This window comes from Strongylocentrotus purpuratus, unplaced genomic scaffold, assembly GCF_000002235.5.
Source record: "Strongylocentrotus purpuratus isolate Spur 01 unplaced genomic scaffold, Spur_5.0 spur5_scaffold_16, whole genome shotgun sequence".
In the NCBI taxonomy this organism is placed as follows: Eukaryota; Metazoa; Echinodermata; class Echinoidea; order Camarodonta; family Strongylocentrotidae; genus Strongylocentrotus; species Strongylocentrotus purpuratus.
The window spans coordinates 33,243,712-33,261,221 of NW_022145601.1; the positions used below are offsets into that span (position 1 = coordinate 33,243,712).

The 17,510-nt window shown below is 36.2% G+C and overlaps 1 protein-coding gene across 2 annotated transcripts; it reads right to left on the reverse strand.

The window, feature by feature from the left end:
- Nucleotides 1-1,671: 1,671 nt before the first annotated feature.
- Nucleotides 1,672-15,098, reverse strand: LOC757085 (leucine-, glutamate- and lysine-rich protein 1). 2 transcript variants are annotated; one of them, XM_030987322.1, is made up of 15 exons: nucleotides 14,989-15,098; nucleotides 14,088-14,312; nucleotides 12,339-12,472; nucleotides 11,310-11,429; nucleotides 10,644-10,819; nucleotides 9,713-9,898; nucleotides 8,851-8,932; nucleotides 7,915-8,199; nucleotides 6,737-6,830; nucleotides 5,437-5,523; nucleotides 4,804-4,881; nucleotides 4,071-4,236; nucleotides 2,747-2,880; nucleotides 2,160-2,377; nucleotides 1,672-1,946 (listed from the first exon to the last, which is right to left on the reverse strand). In XM_030987322.1, exons 2-15 carry the CDS (start codon nucleotides 14,235-14,237, stop codon nucleotides 1,862-1,864), a joined length of 1,995 nt encoding a protein of 664 aa, XP_030843182.1. In that variant the 5' UTR covers nucleotides 14,238-14,312; nucleotides 14,989-15,098; the 3' UTR covers nucleotides 1,672-1,861. The 2 variants fall into 2 exon arrangements, with proteins under 2 accessions (XP_030843182.1, XP_030843181.1); XM_030987321.1 differs by having other exon boundaries at nucleotides 1,870-2,377.
- Between the last annotated feature and the right edge of the window lie 2,412 nt (nucleotides 15,099-17,510).

The following is a 17,510-nucleotide window of genomic DNA, read 5'->3' on the forward strand; positions in this document are numbered from 1 at the left end:
GATGGAGAGAATGAAAGGAAAAATTCACAAGCGCTGATGAGAGCTGCTGAGAGAGATGGAGAAATGAGAGACAGAAGATGCAAACAGAGAAATAGAGAGATACTGGGAGAGGCACGATAGTCGGAACAAGGGAGAGAATGGAAAGAACAAAAAATAGTTCAAGAGAGACGTAGCTGGAGGGAAAGAAAGAGAAAATGAAAGAAAGAGGGTTTAAGAGATCAAGCGAGAGAGAATAATAGGGTGAGAGTTCAAGGGAGAAAGAAAAAAAAAAGATTAAAAATAACCAGGAGATGTTAAACTAATGAACACATCCAGAAAATATTCAAACTACATGGGTCAATTTTTTTTTTTAATTTATCTTTTTGTTATAAATCCCTTTGACTTCTCCCGACTTTGCAATCACTGAATATCTTAAAAGAAAATACTATGTCATAAAATTGTGATAATGAAATTTTGGATAACGTACAGGAATATATGAATCTATGTTGCTCGGTTCATTCATTCATATCTGTTTTATTGACTTGATGCACATAAAACAGATTCAAAAGAATACATTTCTACATATTTATACAACATTTACAAATACAAAGTTTCTTTATATATAGTCTCTTTTACACATCTCCAATCATACCACTCTAATATAAAATTCAATATTTCATCATTACCTTCCTGGTAAGAATAGTACATAAATAAAAATATCACATATAATCACATATTATTGATCATTCACACATTGTTCACCTGTTGGGAGGAATAACTAGCTCCATAAATACAAAATACTAATTCTTTATCTGGTGTACAGAATAATCAATAAAGTATCATTATAACAAATCCATTTTAAACAGCTTATAACACTTTCATAACACATTTGGTGGGCAATTATATGTATTGGACGGATTTTCATGATAATGTATTATTTTTTGCACCAATCAATAGCAAAATCTAAACTGCACCACATTTGTAATTTTAACGAACAACAACTATTCAAGGTGACCTTCAAATTAATATCATTTGGTTAATTTGTTTTGAAGCACATGTATTTTTTGGTATCATTCCATTATTAATAATAATAGCCCATGTTTATATAGCACTCAATACATCAATCCAACTATGTGCCTAAGCGTTTTACAGATATATTATTACCCCGGTCATCGAATTCAGGCTTAGCCGCACACAATGTATGCACATTTTCCACTCCCTGGGGAGCATTTCATTCTTCGCTACCGGTATGTAACATTGGTTTGTGAAAGAAGGCTCATGCAAACATTGTGAGCTTGAAAAATAACGATATAATTTTCACACACAGTTCAACTAATGTAAACGACCCAATTATGGCAGGCATTTACACAAAGATTTTATAAAAAGTGGTTCCTCAGACATGGGAAAGCATGTTAAAGGTGATATGGTCATGCTCTTTCCTTATAAAGCACAATGATATTGAGGAGCTGATAGAAAGTATAAGCCTGTATGCCTGCACAGAATACAAGTCTGTCTTGTTAATCTTCATCACAAAGAAGCATTTCCATACACTACTTAGTCCACCATAGCCAAAGCTTTCACAAACAATATAACATGAAAACAAGTTTATGATACATTGATAACAACCTTAGTTGACTAATAAATCATTTTTCTACTAATAAGAGTCTTTAATTTTGTAGGCACTCCCCCCCCCCCCCCCCCCCCCACCCCTCCATCATACAGCCACGTTTTTCTCTTAGCTGGCTGAGTGTACAGAGCAAATAGCATTCAAACTGTAAGATCATTCTGCTTTGCTCTCCCGCTACCCCTCAATGTCCCGGATTAATCTGAATCTTCAGTTCTTTCTTCCCTAGTACGGTCGCTTTCCTATTCCTACTGTCATTCAAACTCCACCACCACCTGAGCCTGAATTCCTTGCACCCTTACTCCCTCCTGACTGCCCCCCTCCACCACTACCCCTCCTCAAGCTATTACTCAACCCTGAGTGCCCCCTGGTAGAACCAGTCTACACCCCTGCACCTCACTGTCCTGCGTTAATCTGAATCTTCAGTTCTTTCTTCCCTAGCACGGTTGCTATCCTATTCCTACTGTCATTTAAACTCCCACCACCACCTGAGCCTGAATTCCTTGCACCCTTACTCCCTCCTGACTGCCCCCCTCCACCGCTACCCCTCCTCAACCCACTAGGGGGATTCCCCTTGGGGCTCGTTGGTTGGTGTGGTGATGAGCTACCACCCAGGCTAAGCTGAGAGTGTGATGACCGTCCAGTGCTGGTGCTGTTAGCGATGGATGTACCTCGTTGATGAACTAGAAGCTGCTCTCTAGCTTTGCTCAGAGCTTCTGTTAACTCTAATCTCTCCTCACACTCCCTCCCGACAGTCTCTTGCAGGAAAGCAACCTGCAGGAACAACAAAAAGAGTCATCAATATGATTGCTATGCAAATATTTCATACCTAAAAATACAGGAAAGTATGAATGAATTTACATAAAACCTAAAATAATTATTGCTACCAAAATCAATGATTAGTTTTCCATTCACATCACAAAATTATATCATATGAAAGTATATAATTGAAGTGTTCAAAGTTACATGGGCCTGGTAGAATCTCAGAAAACTCATCATTTCTAGCCCGATCTTCCTTTTTCGAGCGTACCGCTGGTGGTCTACCGCATCATATCTATCCAGTGGTTCACCCCGTCATATCTGAACAAGCCTTTGGTCTCAACATTAGGGGAAGAACTTTTGAGTAGGACCATGCATGCATACCTCTTCCTTGTTCTGATCAAGTTTCTTCTGCAGCTCTAGTTTATCTCTCTGTACTGAGGCCAGGTCTTGTTCTGCTTCCTGTAACTCTGCTCTCATGGCCTGGAACTCACCTGTATTACGACTGTCTCCTTCCGCTGAAAGCAAGGAAAAATAATGGTAAAGTAATACAAAATAACAAGACCTTGTTTAATGCACATGTCTTTCACATGCTTATATATTAACACTATGAGTGTTTCAGTAACATTAACTGGGCCATATCATCACTGCAGACTGATTCCAAATGTCCAGTTATAACTCCTAGGTCGAGAGTTAGTTAGTCATATTAATGTCTTACAAAAGTATGCTAATGCATTACTGGGGCTCGAACCCATGATCTTTGATGATGATGGAGATGATGGTGACGATGATGATAATGATGATGGTGCTGGTGATGGCGATGATGATGATGGTGATGGTGAGGATAATGATGAGGATGGTGATGGTGGGGATAATGATGATGATGGTGGTGGTGGTGATGATGATGATGATGATGATGATGATGATGATGATGATGATGATGATGATGATGGTGAATATGTTGATGTTGATGGTGATGATGGTGATGATGGTGATGGTAATGATGAGGATAACGATGGTGATGATGATGGTGATGATGATGATCGATGATGCAGATCAATGATGGTGATGATGATGATGATGGTGATGATGATGATAATGATGGTGATGATGGTCATAATGATGATGATGGTGGTGGTGATGATGATGATGATGATGATGATGATGATGATGTTGATGTAGGTGGTAATGATGATGGTGGTGGTGGTAATGATGACGATGGTGATATGATGAGGGTGATGGTGAAGGTGATGGCGATGATGGTGATGGTGATGATGATGGTGGTGATGATGGTGATGGTGATGATGGTGGTGATAATGATGATGATAGTGCTAGTGATGATGGTGATGATGGTGCTGGTGATGCATGGTGGTGATGATGGTGTTATTGATGGTGATAATAATGATGGTGATGATGGTGGTGGTAATGATGATGATCGATGATGGTGGTGATGATCGATGATGGTGGTGGTGATGATGATGATGATGATGATGATGATGGTGGTAATGATGATGATGATGATTGTGGTAATGATGGTGATGATAATGATGGGGGGGGGGACTGAGCTCTATATAGTAAGGGTTAACACACTAAGTTACAATTTTCTTTTATTTGTTAAACTCCCAAATAGAAGTATTGTTCATGCACATGTCAACCTTTTTATTGATATATCAATCACTATATACTAAAGAAGTCCAGCACTTCTTACCAACATGTTTCCTAAGTTCAGCTGTAATCCTCTTTAGACTCTCAATCTCTTCCCTCAATCCCTTCTCCTGGTCATTAGATAACTTCTTAGAATCAAAGAGCTCCCTCTCCAGGCTGTCTAGTCGAGCCTTTAATGAGTCTCGCTCACGTTGGATGTTGTTTTTCATCTAAACATACAGAAGATAGATATATATTAGAATGATAACCCATAATATTTTGTGAAACATTAGTGGAAGGCATTTGAGGAAGTGCCATACCAAATAAATTATTGCATCATATTTATCCCAGCATAGACTTATAATTCATGACAGTTTTTTGAAGCTTCATGCCACAAAAAGTTTTAAATAGGCCATGATCTGCTACATTATCATACACTTCAAACAATTTGCAGGTATATTTGACTTTTTAAAGTCCCTTCTTAATGATGTTTTAAAATATTGTTTTTCATTTAGTGATAAATGTCATGATTTGAATTTGCTTTCCTCTTTTCAAACTACTTGTTCACAACATGTAAAAGTGGCTACATTACATAGTTTGCATTTAATATTTATTAATGGCCATCACAATCTTGGCTACTACCGGTAGTCTTTTGTTGATATTCCAGCTAGGGTACTACATAAACATGAAACTACAGGTATTGCATAAATAAGCATAAGAATAACAAATTTCAGTGAAGAGACTAGCTGCCATCTCCTGTCTTTCATAGATTCAATCCCTGCTTCACGATGTCTCACCTTAGTTTCAGCACTGCTCAGTTCTTGCTTGTATTTCAAGATCAGTTCATCGTTCCTCTGCTTTTGAATCTCCAAGTCCTAAATGATGAGAAAGCACATATCACAGCAGTAATTGGTAACACATTCAATGAATACATCATTTGTAGGTTTCTGATGAAATGAACTTGATGGATGTCTCAAAAGTTTGCCAAATTTGGAAATAACCCTCCCTTGTCACATGCTCATGGTATTCAGCCTTCAGGTATTGCATATTTAAGCTGGACATTAAGGGAAACTTATAAAGTGGGTTACCCAACTTTCTGCATATTTTATTTTCATTATTGTCTTTTATATGTAGTTTATTATGCACACAGAATAATACTGCCCATTTTAACTGGCTGAATACATAGTCCTCTTTCTTATACCTCTCTGGGTATAAGCTTAATACAGAAATCACCACAGGTAATATGTTAAGTAACTTTTATAATAACTTTTACAATGATAAAAACAAAATAACATTGAATTATGCGCATATGGTTCCTTAAGACTGAGAGAGCATCCAACTCTTTTCGAATTCATCCATTGCCTTTGTGAACCAAAATATCCCTGTATTCAGTCTACAGGTATATCATAATGCAGTCGTCGATCACTCACCACTTGGAATGACTTGTGTAGTCTCTCTTCCAGGCTGGCTATCTCCTGGGCATGTTTCTCTCTCTCCTTGGATAAGCTTTCATTCAACTGAGAAAAAAAAGGACAAAACAATTAAACATATAAGTAAAACTTCTGAGTTAAAACATATCTGTATCAATAGAGATCAGAAATCAGGGTAGGTTATTGGTGATGTGAAACAACGATAAGTTGCAATTCATATTAGCGGTAAATATGGCAAGTTTGGTGTTGGTGATGTTTCAATTATAATTATCATTAGTGCTCTGTCAAAATGACAGGTTTGCTGACCCCTGTCAATTTCTATAACAGATGTCTCTCTGTGTTTTTGAGCCAACTTCTTCTTCTTTTTGATTTGATTTTGTTTGGTAATCAGTCACAGTTGACTAATTTTGCCACACACTATTTCATGAATTATTTATTTATATACATATGTACAATTTTGTGTCATAAATTACTATTTTTAGGATTCTTTCTCTTTCCATCCTCTTTCCATCCCTTTCCTTCTGCTTATTTTCTTTTATATTCTTTTATTTTTATTTTAGAGAAAATTAAATAAACTGCTTCAATCGAATGTAGCCTCCTACTATAGCTCCAATCATATCATATAAGAACCCTTTGTGAGGTCTTCCTTTTGTGTTCCATGTGGACAACCTTCTGTTACTGTGATCTTTAAGCCATCATGTCCCATCAGTTGATATCTTGTTTTCAGTATAATTCAGTATCTATCATAACTGATCTATCCTCTGAGTAATATTCAAACGCAAATTCACAAGCTATTTTTTTTTTAAGTGCATGGATAATTAAGGGTAGACTGATTCAATTCACTGCTAGCCTACTACTCCACATTCCAATGATATTATCTAAGAATCCTATACAAAGTCTTCCTTTTTATCTTATTTCCATGCCATGTAAACAACTTTCTATTACTGTGATCAGTTGCTATCTTTTTTTTAGTACCTGTATCAGTATGTATCATAATTTAAATTCTCAAACTATTTTCTTTCCTATGAAAGTGTATGGATAATTAAGGGTAATTAAAACCGCGCCTCTTCTCTTAATCAAACCATTTTACCTAAATGTCTTAAGTCTTGTACAACCTACATGCCTATAACCTTTCACTTTGTATTTCTTTTCAAATGAATTACGAATCAAATTACCTTTAAGCGACACAATATGTACATCGATATGGTACATCAGTACATCTTAATTTTATTTTACACCAATTATGCACCAATATTTTTTTAAAGAAAAAAAATTGTGAAATTAATGGTTGACATCTCACCTTTTCAGGCCAGCCATCAGCTTCTTGTATCCGCTGAGCAAAGCTCTGCTTGAGTTGTTCAATGCGATGTTGATGAGAGGCCACCATAGCTTCCCTGTGTCAACAAATAAAACAATTTGAAGTTCAGTGTACCTACTTTCATGGTTCAAGATCATGCCCATTTTAAGTACACTTGAACCTCATTATATAGAACAATATTACAACAAACTCTTATTATAATAATTTAATTCTGCCAACCCCAATTGCAATTCTGTTTTCTAGTGAATTTTTAGCTCTGATATCAAAATATAACGTGGTAATACCCTAGCTTGTTCCTAAGGTTTGTTATAGCAAAGTCCGGTCATAAAACACTATCCATGCATGACAATAAAATAAAATAATTCAGGCTTTCAGAGCCTACTTTTCACTTTTATATCATTTCGATTTTCCATTGTAAGATTAGGAAACTCACTCATGTACAAGGGAGAAAGCAATATAGCATTTGAGCAGGGTCTTTATTGACAGTTGCACATGTATACACACCGGTATGCATTTATTCTCATACGATCTTCAAATGTTTGGGCTTTCCATAGACTATTAAATAAAATTTAAGTGACCTTAATGGATTTTTTTTTTTTAATGAAGAAAGTGCATACACATTGATGATGTGTTTTCTAATAGATGTTTGTGTTCAGAACACACAAGATCAGGTGACTTTTATTATCATAATTCACTTTGAGTGGTCACTATCTCCTCTCTGACTGTAGGCCTACCTGAGGTGCGATGGCTCAGTGGTAGAGCAGTGGTGAAGGGTTCAAAACCTATGGTTTCAGTTCAGTTTCAGTTTCAGTTTATTTTCATATTTCACATGTTGTATAATACATCATTACATTTGGCATGTTACATTTTTGTAATCATTTTTGGATGCATTTATACAAACAAAAAGAATAATACATAAGACTAAGTTAAATAAAGGGAGAAATATGATGGAGCCTAAAGAGAAAGTAATGCTTGTAGGTCATAGGCTCCGGAAGTTATAACAATGATATAGTCTTGTGTTTATTCAAAACCAAGTCAATGCACTCCTCATTACCAAGTCCCATGGAGAGGAATTAAAGCCGTCGGTCCCCCAGTTGTTTACTTACAAGCACATACATGCTTTCTTATCAGTCAGGTACAACAATCATCATTAAACAAACCTTTCATCTCTGAGTGCAGAGCAGTCCTTCCTGGCATTATCTAAAGCCTCTTGAAGCTGTCTCAACTCTCTGGCCGATGCCTCCATCTTGGTATTGAGATTACTGTCCACTCTCCTCTTCCTCTCCGCCTCTCTCTCCTTCAGCTCTCCAAGCTCTCGCTGATAATCCTGAGCCTCCTCCGCCCGGCAACGCAGCTCCTCCTGTAGCTTGTTGATGCTGTTGCTAAGGAACTGTTCATGTTTCGCTCTCTGCCGTTGACTATCCTCCACTTCTTGGGTTTTATTTCTGTGGTCAAAGAGAAAGAGAAAAAGAATGTGAGAGCGAGAGAGAGAGAGAGAGAGAGAGAGAGGAGAGAGGGAGAGAGAGAGAGAGAGGGAGAGAGAGAGAAAGAGAGAGGGGGGATTTCAAAAAATGTTAGGAAAGCTAATAAGGATCAAACATTGAAATCTATATACTCTAAACAAATAATAATAATAATAATAATACTCCTCATAACCATGGTAGAGAAGTTCTCAATGCAATTTTAATACCTGGGTGCCCTTGGGGAAAGACATCAAATATATATACTTACCCAATCCCTAAAACATGATTTAAGTCAATTTCCATTTTCATATCTACTTACATACATTTAGCATAAACAGGCCAAGTAAATCGCACATCATCAAATCACACTAAATCAATTAATTTGTTTCTTCCTTTTTACTGAGAGAGATTACCATAAACAGTTTTGAGGGAGTAGCGAGATGTAAAGTCAAACATTTCTATTCCTTTTAGGTTTTGTGGACATTCCAATCCTACATATGAATTATAACACCTTTAAACCAAAATAACCATATTTATTCTTCTCCCTCTACAGTTTTCTGTATCATTAACTATTGCAGAAGGTTTTGCTTCATTACACAGATTTGTTCATATGATACAATAACGTATCCTTACCTTAAAATTTCTTTGAACTGAATAGCTTCTGACTTGGCAGATCTCACCTCAGTTGAAGCTTTCTGAAGCTTATCCTGCAATTCTGTCAAGTTTTTTTTAAACAAAAATATTATTCCATTTAACATAAAAATTGAAAAGGCACAGACAAAAAAACAAACAAACAAACCTAAAAATCATTTTACAACCTGACCTCACAAACACTTGGGGGGGGGGGGGGTTCACAAAGATGGTAAGTCAAACTTAACTCTAAGGTTGGACTTAAGAATTATGGAGAGCTATGTGTAGCCTTAAAATAGAATATATTCAAAAGCGAAAAATCAAGCATTTTAGACTTTTTATCAATTCCACACCAAGAACATGAAATCTCCATAATAATACAGTAGAAAATATAAATGATTGAATCAACATTTTATGCCTTTTATAATAACTTTTACAATATATTTTCAAAGATGCTAATGGCTTTCCATAATTTTTAGTCAAACTTAGAGATAAGTTCAACTTAGGATCTTTGTCAAACACCCCCTAAAACATTTAAATATCTATGCCATGATAATCTAAAGACGGCCTAACAGGCATGTACATTATGCTTTCTACAACTAATTGCCATTCAAGCTATCACGATTTGTCATCAACCAGAAGTTATAGTTTAACAAATATTGTCCTACATTTAATCAAGCAGAGTTATATCATCCGCTAAAAGCCAAACAAGGATTAATTCATATCATTTTACACAGTAGTACTGCTCTCCTGTGTCTTGATTAACGGACGATACATTAATCCTGTTTGAGTGCAAGTACTTGGCTAATACTGAAAGGGGCGAGATATCAGACGCAGCTTGACCAAAGGAACTAATTGATCTTACCCTGTTCTCTTGCTTCGAGCTCAGCATAGCGACTCGTCATCTGCCTAATCCTATCTTCAGCTTCTTGTAACATTTGGCCGTGTGTGCTATTTGATGCCATCTGTTGCTGAGCATCAGTGAGTTGAGATTGGAGAGAGGAGGAAAGTTTCTCTGCTTCAGTGGCCCTTGATAAGATACCTTCAACCACTGCAAGTGTGCAAGAAAGAGAGTTAGTACTTTTATTTGTTTATTAAAAAATGTATCAGCTATGCTGGACCTTATCGGTAATGAAAACACTGCTTTACAAGAGGCCGGGCCTTGAATACTCAGCTACATTAAACAAATATCATAAACCATGAGGTGTACAAAGCTTTATGTACAGTTCATGTATATGGAATATAGCAGTCAAATATTCTTTACCAAATATCTGTTCAAAAAAATATGTTTTCTTTCGCCAGAGCAGTAGTTCTCAATTAAACTGTATACAAATATGTACACAAAGGCCACCTGCCTATGCATACTGCATCCATGAAGATCCCAGCCATCATATTTTTCTGATTTGTTTTCAGAGAATATATGAAGAAGCCACTGGATGCATTAAATAGGTGGCCTTTATACAAAGGTCCAGTCAACCCTGCTTCAGTGACCATGCAACTGTCTGTAAAGATTGCATTTTTGTTTCCTCTGAACTGTATTGATCATGGAAAGCTGTTCTGAAGTAACCCGTACATAACTACCACCTGTTTATATACAGACCACTTTTAGTACCTTGAGTGGTCTTTGTATACAGGTTTAACTGTTATTGTGTATGGTAAGAGAAATACAGGAACAGCTATAGACGCAACAAGAAAGGTCACTTTTGTACAAGTACACACAAACAAATAGCTTGGCTTTTCTTTCTTTTGAGATGTGACACAATTCTTATAAATGGAGGAATTGAAGGGGCACCCACCTTGTTTCTCTTTCTTGCACACTTTCTGTATGACCCCTGTGATCTTCTTATTGATGGCAGCCATCTTGTTTTGATAGTCTTTGAATTCAGACTTCACACTCCCTAGAGCCTGTTTTTCATCTGAGAGAGAAGCTTTGAGCAGAGGCAGTCTCTGCATCATATCCTTTCTCCATTCCCTGAATTAATAAACAAAACCAAACAAAAATCTTTAAGAAATTACATCAAATCTTTGTTTCTTTACTGTTTCATTTTATCTCCATATCCTGTACGATGACAAAAACAATGATTTGTTAAATGAAGATACTTTCTTAGTAACAAAAACCACAGAAGGAAATTAAACAATTATGTACAATGTTTAGAATAAATGGTGAAATTGAATAGGTATAAAGTGGGATCATTCCTAAGATATTGTTGTTTATTGTTGTTTATTATGAAATATAATCCCTGTAATAATAACTTCCATTCTTTATTTTCTAATATTTTGTTGTTCTTACTTCTTTATTCCCCATTGATATATTCCTTCTCATATATACTGCTAATTTGCTTTCATCTTCTATCCTCTTCTATAGCTTATACCACATATCTTTATATTTTCATCAATTCACCTGTTATACATATATTTCTCCAAGCCTCAAGGCAGAGTTACTCATATGAATGTATTATTACCTGAGTTTGTTGCTTGCAGCCGTTTCACTTTCTAATTGCTTTTGAGCAGCCTCGGCTTGCTGTATGGCTTTCCATAGTTCATCCTCTTTGACCTTGATGTTTGATTTCAGATGCTCGATGCTACGATACAAATACAAAACAAAGATACAATAAAATACAATGATAGATTAACTCATATCCTGCCATAAGCTTGCATGCACGCTACCGTTATAGTGCTTTGTACACGTGAGCAAGCTACTACTTCTTGCATGTTTGCAAACATTCGTAATAGCAGTTATTGTTCATGCCCATTGTACTGTGCCTAGTGTTTCGCACGCGCTATTGATAGTACCATCGCGTTCATCCGATTATCTCAAAATAAACTTGACACTGGGGGATTTGTGGCTTGGCACGATGGGGATTACCCCTGTGGCAGGATAAGAGTTAACTAATCAGCAGATCATACAAACTATAATTTTTTTTCTCCCAACATGATTGATGATAATTTTCCAATGTTGAATATCAGTAATGACAATGTGACATAATTAAAATCTCTAAGCACTTTTGAATGGATATTACTGATTACACCCACTTTAACTCTAGCAAACATCAATAATGCAGTAAAATTGAAGGAATGTATCTAGCTTAGCAAAATGTAGTTGAAGTTAAAGATGTCTGAAATATGAGGTTTGATTGCTGAAAATCATGATACTATTGTCTTGATGCAGAGTCATTAGTACAATCATTTCAGAGCATTTCTCCTATTTGCTTTGAGAAAAGTCACCAATCTGCATTAAAATAAAATAGGTACATTGACCACAAGACCAACTATATTGTATGACCGATCAATTATTTGTGATTGTAACAAGCATTCTTTGCATAAGTGTTTTTTAATGGAAACTATTTTGTGTGAAATATACCAAGATCGTGATAGTTATACCACCAGCATGTGGGTAAGGCATAAATGTATGAATTTGGACCACTTGTAAAGAACACTTAAACTGCTGAAGGTTGAAACAAAGATAAAAGTTCCCAAATGCACTGACTTACCTTGCCTCTCTGTCATGTAGAATCATATCTTTTTCTGACAAGCTTGTTTTGAGTTTCTCTACTTCAATCTTGAGCACCCTTTCTCGCTCTTCACATCCCTTGTATTTCTGAAGCTCTGCTTCCACTTTCTCAAGCTGAACAAAAGATGAAAAAGTTGATAACATATTATGAAAAATATCATTTGATGGGGGGTTGTGTGTCCAGATGAGTAACACAAGTAATGCTGTCACATGAAAAATATATGCATCAAATAGAACTTACCATCATAAAATTTATATTTATGATGTTTTTCAATATAAGTCTTGAAAGAATTATGAAATATTGCATGTAAAGTTCTTCAAATTAAAGATAAAGACCAGTTATGGTCATGCGATTGCATTGTGAAAGAAACGTTGTGGAGTCGATCAGAAAAGGTTGATCATCTAGCATATAAGTATTGGTGTGTATACTGCAAGGTTCTGGAATCATCAAAATGATAAGAAATTTGACCCAGTCTTGGTAAATTTACAAGCACCGTACACAGAAAGATGTATATGGGACTACGCACACGTGCGTTATATCTATCAGGTCCAAATAGATATAATAATTTACCAAATATATCAATTAGTAGGCGGTTTCTCGGCAAAATTTGTATGATCACGTATTAGTCAAAACATATTCTTTTACATGATTGGTAATAAGAGCTTCCATTTCATTTTTTAAGAGGGGGTGTTTTCAAAACTGGTCTTTACCTTTAATGTTTGAAATCAACTATCTGGAAAACAAACAAGTCCAAATTAACACAGGACGTTTGAGTACAAACAAACATGTGTTGTAACTTGTTCTTATTGTTTGGATGGAGTGAGAGACTGAAGATCAGGGGCCTGTTTCACAAAGCCTTTTTTCAATGACAAATGACAAAAATCAGTGACAAATCTGCTGACAACCAATCAGAAGCAAGGATTTCAGTAGCTTATAACAAAAACTGTCATTTGTCACTGATGACAAGTTTTGTGAAACGCCCTCCAAAAATTGAACTTGTCTCTAATTCTGCAATAATCTCTAGATCACATGGGCAATACTGGAGGTGGTGTCAGCTGCCATTGTTGACAAATTTGAAATGTGACCAAAAAAAATTCAGCTCACATGCCACCACTTTGCTCCCCCCCCCCCCCCCTTCCTGAAAATGATGGTCTTGCGATGCAACTCCAAACTCAATATTCAACAGGATAAAATTCAGTAATCCGACATTTGCTCAGGCAAAGGGTCAAGGCTATAGGGTTAGGTTTAGAATTGTGATCAGGGTTGAAGTTAGGGATCAGGGCTAAATTTAAGAATTCAGGGAGTGTAGAAAATTGACCGCAGAGCAATTGTGGCAGGAGCATACTCTGTCTTCAACCTACATTTCAAAGAGTTATAGCTATCAGAATCCAAACCAGGGGGGTGTTTCACAAAGATCCTAAGTTGAACTTATCTCTAAGTTGGACTTAACAACTGTGGGAAGCCGTTAGCATCATTGACAATATTTTGTAAAAGTTATTTCAAAAGGCATAAAATGTTGATTGAAATCATCCATATTTTCTATCATCAAGGAGATTCCATGTTATTGATGTGGAATTTATGAAAAGTCTAAATTACTACTTCAATTTTTGCTTTTGGAAATATTTAAATTTACGGCTAAAAATGGCTCTCCATAATTTTTAAGTCCTATACTTAGAGTTCAGTTCGACTTAAGATCTTTGTGAAACACCCCCCAGATGAAAAACCTACCTCTTTCTCTAGTCTCTTGACCTCATGATGGATGAGGTAACTAACACCGCAGAACTTACAGACCGTATCATCACGAGTCATCTCCTGAATCTCATCAGGTAGGGGATGCTCTAGTGGAAGACGCTCGATATTGGACGGAGTCTCTGACATCTTTGGTGGATTAGCGGTCTCCCGCACACTCACATAATCATCAGGAAGACTTCAATGACGTTAAATAGATTGATTCTAGGTAGAAAAAAAAGAAGCATACACAATACTTACACATGAAGGAATAAACAATTAATAAACTAACTAAATTGAGATCATTGTTACTTTTCCTTAGCCTAAACATTCATAAACTAAATTGATATCCACTAAGTCTCACTTGGAGCTGTATCACAAATATATTTGTTATTATGGTAAAATTCAAATTGAGTTTGATTGGCACTCTTGTCTCTGTTCCTAATCCTATGCTTCTATACGTATAAGTTCCACAAAATTCAGTCAAAATTTTGAGTTTGATAAAGTTAAAAACAAAAATTAACCAAACCATGCAAACCAAATCTCCACTGATATAGATAGATCTAGATCTACTTCTACAATTTAAAATAATATCTTATTGTAATGATTTCTGGATGCATGACATTGACTAAAGCCTACATCATTAATACATGTTCTATATTATATTTTCTTTAAAGTTTGAAATTGAATAGTGCAAGCTGCTAGCTGTACGGGTACGAGCACTAACGCGAATTTGAACATGTGGGATTGGCCAACGGAAAACTTGTCTTGGACAAGACAAATTCTGGTGTATTCTCTACCAATTGGAAAACTTCATGTTCACTACATACTTGAAAAATTGTTTTAGATTACACATCTCAATCATGAAAAATCACTCTCATTAAAATTCCGTATAACTCACAGTTATTCCCTTTGAACAGACGGCGCCCAGCCATGGAAACCGGTGTCAACAATTTTCAACTGTACGAACTTGGCAGCTTTTGCGCTGCAATCGAATGCACATGATCCTGCGAGATGCATGATGACCGATGTGGAGAGCTGCAGTATTCGTGAGATGGATGGGCAGGGAACTGGGGTGGTTCTGGGGTTGGGGGGGGGGGGGGGGGTCCGATTCAAAGATAGGGGCATTTTGTGAGAAACCTGATTCGACTTTCATAAATGATAGGCTAATCTGTTTTTTATCATGCAGTCATTGAAATTTATGTCCTATGAACTGAAAATCTTCTTCATTTTTTAACATTTAATTGGCTCATATTAAATAGACCTGTCTACCTATCTTGTCTCCAAATACTTTCATTTCAGTGAACTTGTCTAACTTGTTTTCTTTTTGTCTTACTTCTCCTCTTATGTTATTCTCATGTTATTGATATTATTTTGTAACTATTATATGTTTATTTACCTTTGTATATTTTAATGAAAGTTTTGAATAAAGTGAACTGAACTGAAGGCTAAATTTTGATACGTGAAATATGATGTGCCCCATCCCCCCCCCCCCCCCCCCCCCACCACCGGAACAAAATATTGATCGGTCGAATTTTCCAATTTCCGGGGGGGGGGGGATGTACTCTTACACCCCTCCCACCCACCCCCGCTTATATTCAGCGGTTAGAAATTTTCGGCGCGATTTTCAAATTTTAATACCCCCCCTTTCGACAAAAAATCCTGCGTACGCGTCTGATGACAAGTATACATTTTGAACTTAATTGTTCCTCAACGATCGAATTCTAGTCTAGCTATATATAAAACTATCTATAATCTTATGACAAACTAATACAAAACATCCAATTGCATTGAAAACATAACAGAGACAGAGGTAAAAAAAAAAAAAAAAAAAAAAAAAAAAAAAACCCGCCGTGCATTCATCTCCAAATAAATATGTCTAAAACTTGATCTAATACAACAAGACGTAGGCCTACATGTACGTGGCAAACAAAACTATAAACGTTTCAAACTACTTTCAGTTACATTTTTCTCACGTATGAAAAAGAAAATCTTATTAGTATAAGCCACTGAACCATAAGAAGTTTATTTCAGATTTTTTTTTTTTTTTTCTCTCTAGAAAAAAAAATATATGCAAATAATGAAAATAGCTTGCACGAAACATATAAACCCTATAATCTTCTCATAGCCCTACGCTGTATACTCTATAAACTCTTTTATGAGCTTTGCCCCGTCTTATAAAGAGTTCATATATGTCATCGAAACTTACTTGCGAAGTTGCGATTAATATTAATCGCAACTATATAGTACGTACACAGGGGCGGCTGAGCAACTTCCAAGGGGGGGGGGGGACATTAACAAAAGGGGCACTTTCTGGAGGAAGAAAAAAGGGCACCTACAAAGGGAAACCTCAAAGCGAAAATATACAATTTTTCAGACATTAGTATATACCCCTAGTCCCCTACATTATCAAGTTATCAGGGATGATTGCAATATCTGTTTCTCCTTATACAACAGACAAGATACTGCTTAAACATCATACTTTGCAGTTGGGTGTGATGGTCTGAAAATGAAAGGAGCATGTTTCAAATTTCAAAGGGTAATATCAGAGGTGAAAATAATTTTTTTGTGAGATAATGAAAAACTGAGTGTCAAATTTGAAAGAACATAATATTTAAATGACAAAATCGGTTTAGAGACGGCTGAAATATAACGATTTCTAATACTTGTGTACCACCACAAATATTAGATATTTCGAAAAATTTGAAAAAAAACCGTTGAAAAAAACGCCTTTTACGTTATATTTCAGCCAACGCCGATGTTGGCTTTTTGTTGGCATTTCGTGTTGCTTATATTACCCGCAATTAGCCGGCTCATGTATTGTTATTTTTAATTAAATAATTAATTAACGGTCACCATGTTTTTTGGAAAGTGGAGCTGAATTGGTATGATCGTATTGGCTAAATTTCACACATTTTGGGGTCTGAAATTACCTTCGTAGCAATTTTAGGTTCTAAAAGCTAGGCACTATAAATGTCATAGATAAGAATAAGAGCAATAACCATGCACTTTGAAGGCATTTGCGGTCTGAAAAAAGAACTCAACTATCCCTTTAAAAGGGAAAATGAAAAGAAAAGGGGTACCGATCGAATTTTAATTGGGGCATATACCGGAGGTGAGAGGGGGCTCTTATGAGAAGGGAAAAGAGGGTCTTTTTAAAGGAGGCAAATGTTGAAATATACGGGGCATTTGCTAGAGATCAAAAGGGGTAATTATGAGAAGGAGGAAGGGGCACGAGCATTTATCTAACAGGGAAAGGAACAAGTGTCAAAATAGAAGGGGCAGATACTAAAGAGGTGAAAGGGACACTCATCATACATGAAAAGAGCACTTATCAGGAGGGGAAGGGGCAATTTACAGAGTAAAACAAGTATCTCTCAGATTTGCATAGGGACAATAACTGTCGGAGATATAGGGGGCACT

Coding starts and splice junctions, on each gene's coding strand:
- LOC757085 (XM_030987321.1), bottom strand. CDS start 14,237: ATGTCAGAGACTCCGTCCAATATCGAGCGTCTTCCACTAGAGCATCCC. Junction 11,430..12,338: donor CTACATGACAGAGAGGCAAG/GTAAGTCAGTGC, acceptor TTTGTATCGTAG/CATCGAGCATCTGAAATCAA. Junction 8,933..9,712: donor GCTCGAAGCAAGAGAACAGG/GTAAGATCAATT, acceptor AAAACTTGACAG/AATTGCAGGATAAGCTTCAG.